Genomic DNA, 5,000 nt, shown 5'->3' with positions numbered 1-5,000 from the left:
CCATAAAGCGAATTACCTGGTGGATGGTCTGGTGACCGGCGGCGGTGGTTCTGGCAGGAGGTAAGGTTCTTCGGTCTGCGTGGACACCGAGTTCGTCATCGTGTCCGTCTGTGTCCCCACGCTCACCTTCTGCCGGAATGAGCGGAGGATAAAGACTCGCTTCACTAGTGCTACGAGACTCACTTAGCTGTGCTGAAGGCTTGCTCTCCAGAAACACAAATATTCAAAATATTCATTACTCAAAATAAATATTCATTAAAAAAATATTCATTACTCAAAAATACTCAAACATGGCCGACAGAGAGATCCATGGCCCCCCAAAGGCATTTATTTATTTTTCTTTGTTAATTACGTCCTGGTTTCTTATATCTAAAACCTGTTAATAGAAGATTTGGTTTATATACTGGCGTGTGGTTATTTTAGTATGGGGTTAACAAAACGGTTTGACACAAGGCTCGCGAAAATGCATGCTTATCATTTTTTTTTTTATACTGACCCAAATCTTAGTGCATGTGTGTGTGTATTCTTAAATGTATTTATAGTAGTTCAAGAAACACTGGCAACTTTTCGATTTATTTTTTTACGAAATAGCTATAGAGTGACTCTGTGCTCAGTCTGCCTTACCACGGCGAGGGTCAGCGAGGTGCTGGGTCTGGCCGCGTCGGTGCTGGCGAGGGGGAAGTAGCGGTAGTCCGTCTGCACGAATGCATCCGTGTGGTTCAATTCTGGAAATTGCAATAAAAAAACGATGAGGGAAATACATCCATCTAGTGAACACACACACACATACTCACGTAGATAGATACAAACACCTACACATACACACATAAATCACAGTGTGCATATATGCATACACACATGCACACGCACACATACACATAAACACACAAACAGTATAAATACACGCCCGGAAAGCACAAGCAAAGCCTCAAACACACACACCAAAGCCTAAACCATCGGATACACATCCTACACCCATCCACCCACACCCACACCCACACATCGATCCTCGCCTCTCCCTGTCCCTCGAACTTACGAAAGTGCGTGGCGTTCGGAGGAAGCGTCTGGGTCTCGCGGTCGACGAGGCCACTCAAGTCCCAGTCGAGCTCCTCCTCGCTCACCGCCTCCGTCTGGATAGCTGCCTCCATCATTGCCGCCCATGACAGCTGCAACGGAAAGGGAGATTGCATTTAGCTCTTGCGTTTGTCTTTTGTTAAGCTTCTCTCCTTTCTTGGTAATGCGTTTGTCAAGTATGTTGGGATGTAGTCCTGAAATAGCGAACATCTCAAGGTGATGGTATATTAAGTATAGAATCTTGTGCATCCTTTTCACTCGTATTATATATATATATATTTTTTTTTCATTTACTAGCAACGTCATCATCTCATGATACCCGATTCCTTGTAGGACTGAGGTCGTCGAATATTTGGTTCTTTTTTCTACCAATGCCTTCATCGTCATCTGTCACCTAGACCTCGTGATTCAGACCACAGCGTAATATTATTTTTCTCCAGAAAGCCAAGGAAATGCCTCTGAAATATTAAAAATCCCTACTGGCGTAACTACGTTTTCTTCTAACTTCGTTGCTTGGCGTCCCCTTTTGCTTATCTATGAGTCGCAGAAAACCAGGTCTGTCAAGGTCAGGAGTTATCTGACCTTTCATTCTCCGATCTGCCCTTGTTTCGTTCTGGTCGTGGTACTGCACATTACCGAGCAGTCTTCGCACGACCTGGCAACCAGAAATCTAGGTCTGATATTGCATCTTTCACTTGGCTCCCTCGCCCCTTCTGTCCCCAGTACCACACTCCTTAGAATGGTCTTTGCGAGGCCTGAAAACGATTCCTAATGAGTCGGCACTGACCTACTAGTTCTACGCAGACACATAGAGGAGTGTTATTTGACCCGTTTACTGCCTTCCAGTGGGTCATCGCACGGATTAGATCGCGCTGCTTTCATGTCAGTTAATCTCAGTGTCTGATCGTGCCTTAGTGGCCTCCTTCCTCGCCCTCCATGTCGGTTATAAATATCGCAAACGGAAGCCATAATCGCTCTTTGTGTTCAGTGATTCAGGTTTGTTTCATTCTCCAAATGATGAAAAAAAGTAAAGTAAAAGTAAATATATTCCTTGGAAATTAGTTTCAAGTTGACTACGGAAAACGTCTTTAACAATTGTTATATACATCCTTTTATTCTCTTTATCTTTCTGTTATCTATTTATTTACCCTTAAGAAAATCAAGTGAAAGGAACAGTAAGATCGCAATTAAGAAACTAAATTCAAGCACAGAAATATTGAAATCTCTGACTGATAAAAAAAAAAATGTTTTATCGCAGTGGAAAGCAGAATGAAGTTTCATACTGCGTTTTATCATTCGTACCATACACGTACGATGTGCGTGTGTTTAATCCAGTATCTTACGTAAATAGGAAAGATTTTTTGTTATCAAATTCCACTATCTTATTAACTGTTTATGAAGGCATTTCCACGTAAAAATAAATTAGAATAAGTAAGAATTTACTTTCTGTGTTCTGTAATTTGATTATTGTTTTTGTTAATCGTTCTTACCGTTCCCCTCATAATCATGATTGCTCTTATTTGCATTACCATCATAATCATCTTACATTATCAGCAACATAATCAATATAATGGTGATAAGGATAATGACATCAGCAACGTGATTACTTTCCCATTTCTCTCTGTATTGCAACTAACCACCATCACACTGCAAATGCAATCACTTATTCATACCTGTCCTTTGTGCAACGCTGCTCGCCTTCTCTATTTGCACGATATGGCCGCTGAGAATTTAAACTAAGATTTCTAGCTTTTTTATTTTTCATATCTATATAATCACTGCTAACTTCTAGCACTTTCTGTCTTTTCTATCATTCTTTGATACTCAACTATAAATCATTGTATATTTCTATAATTCTTCAAATGCACAACTATACCATCAAACTATATATTGCTACAAATTGTTAGCATTTCTATATGTAACTTTCGGTTGTTATTTCTTAATCCGCACCATTTCTTAGAAATGTTAATATTGCACAACAACTACTATGTATTTCTAGCTATTTTTACACAAACATATTCCACAAAAGAATTCTAGATTTTTCATATATACCATGAATTTCTAGTAAATATTTTGTCTAGGAGTATTTCTGGCATTTTTTGCGTATTCATACTACAAAATTCTAGTCATTTTCACACACAAGTATAGAACCAGTATATATTTCTAGCGCTTTTGTACACAATCAGATAACCACCTTCTAATCCAGCTTTATAAACACTACTCATTTATGGGAACTAAATAACCGCTATTCATATCTCCCCTTTCTTTATTCATCTTTTAGACTATATTATCAAACATTTCTTGTCATTTCACCTTGAACAACTATATAACCGCTACGTATTTCCAGCAAAAGGATCTTTATTTATAGGACGAAATAGTCATTGTACGGACCAACACTCCACCCCCACTCCCACTCCCCCTCCGACCCCAAGCCCACCGTATGTATCACCCCCTCCCTCCTCCTACCCCACCCCCTCGATGGCATGGGGGGAGGGGGGGGGCGCCATACACGCAAGCACTCTGTCTTTAAGTGTCCTTCCTCTTTCTCCATCTTTCTATCTTTCTCCTTCTTTCTCTTCCTTTGTTTTCGTTTTTATTCCTTATCGTTTTTCATTTTCTTCTTCCTGTTTTATATTTTCCTTCTCTTCCTTCGTCTCTGTTTGTTTGTTTTCTGTCCTTTCTTCTTTATCTTTTCCTCTTTCTACACCTCTTAACTTTTCTATTTTCTTTTCCTCATGTTTTGTTTACGCCTCTTGATTCCCCTCATTTTTCTTTTTCTTCTTCCTCTTCCTCTTTTCTTTTTCATCGTCTCCTCTTTGCCTTTTCTCCTTGCAACTCCCTTTCTTATTCTTCATTTTTATTTCATCTTTCGTCTACTTTCCTTCCTTATTCTTTGTCTGCTCTTTGCTTTATTTTATTTTTTTCTTTATCCTTATCTTCTATTATTGTTTTGATTTTTCCTCTTTCTTCACCTATTCACCTTTTGCTTTTTGTTGTCTCTCCTTCTCTTCATCTCTTGTCTATTTCTTTCTATTTCCTGTTCTCTCTTTGTTTTTTCCTACTTCTCCTATTCTGTCTTTTACGTCTTCTTTATCACATTTTTCTTGCGTTCTCCCTTTCCTCCATCTCCATCTCTTTATTATATTCATGTTCTTTCTATTCTTCTCTTCTCCCTTCTACTTTGTGTTCTGCTTTCTCTTCTCTCTCTCTCTCTTTCTATCCCTCCCTTCTTTATAATTCTGTTATCGCCATTTTCTATTAATCTGTTCGTCTTGTTTTCTCTCTTTTCCTGTTCCTTTTATTCTGTCTTCTCTTCCATGTCTTCTTTCCTCGCCGGACACGTGACAGAGTTCATTAGATATTAACTAGGCTTCGAACACGATATCCTACAGAAGGGACACGGGTTGTGGTGTCTGTCTTTTGTTTGTTTGTTTCTGTTGTTGTTCTTGTCCGCTTCTCCTTTCTTAACAACGCTATCAATATTAGTATCGTCGTTATTAGTGTTATTATTGCTATCATTATTATCATTGTTGTTGTTATCTTTGTTGTTATATTTACCACTGCCTACTTTTTTTTGCAATTATTATTGTTATCGTTTTTATCTTTAGCAGTGATATTATTATTAATGATGATATTGATAATGGTATTACTATGAGAATGATGGGAATCATTTTCATTATCATTATCAATTCGGTTTTTGTCATTATAATGATTGTAGTTATTCATATCTTTTATTCTTATCGACATTGCTATCGTTATCATTGATAGTAGTTTTAGAAGCAGTATAATTACCTTCATCAGCATCATTACCATCCTAACCATCAAACATCGACCGAAAAACATTTCACTGGGCATCTTACATGGAAAAGCCGACGAAGCCAAGTCTACATTTTCTACCGCCCGTCAGACACACAACCCATTCGCAA

At 38.5% G+C, this 5,000-nt stretch overlaps 1 protein-coding gene across 2 annotated transcripts in view; it reads right to left on the bottom strand.

The window, feature by feature from the left end:
• LOC122254613 (kyphoscoliosis peptidase) overlaps window positions 1-5,000 on the bottom strand; it is a 52,876-nt gene that overhangs the window by 33,016 nt on the left and 14,860 nt on the right. For both annotated transcript variants that reach the window (XM_043018386.2, XM_043018385.2), the window contains exons 2-4: window positions 1,037-1,166; window positions 625-725; window positions 17-129 (exon numbers count right to left, since the gene is read on the bottom strand). In XM_043018386.2, the coding sequence (XP_042874320.2) occupies window positions 17-129; window positions 625-725; window positions 1,037-1,166 (344 nt within the window). The remainder of the gene's footprint in view (window positions 1-16; window positions 130-624; window positions 726-1,036; window positions 1,167-5,000) is intronic.

This window comes from Penaeus japonicus, unplaced genomic scaffold (assembly GCF_977035675.1).
Source record: "Penaeus japonicus unplaced genomic scaffold, GWHDUDI00000001_assembly GWHDUDI00000041, whole genome shotgun sequence".
NCBI classification, from domain to species: Eukaryota; Metazoa; Arthropoda; class Malacostraca; order Decapoda; family Penaeidae; genus Penaeus; species Penaeus japonicus.
The sequence above is the reverse complement of the archived record's forward strand: the minus strand, read 5'-3'. Positions and strand labels throughout refer to the sequence as shown.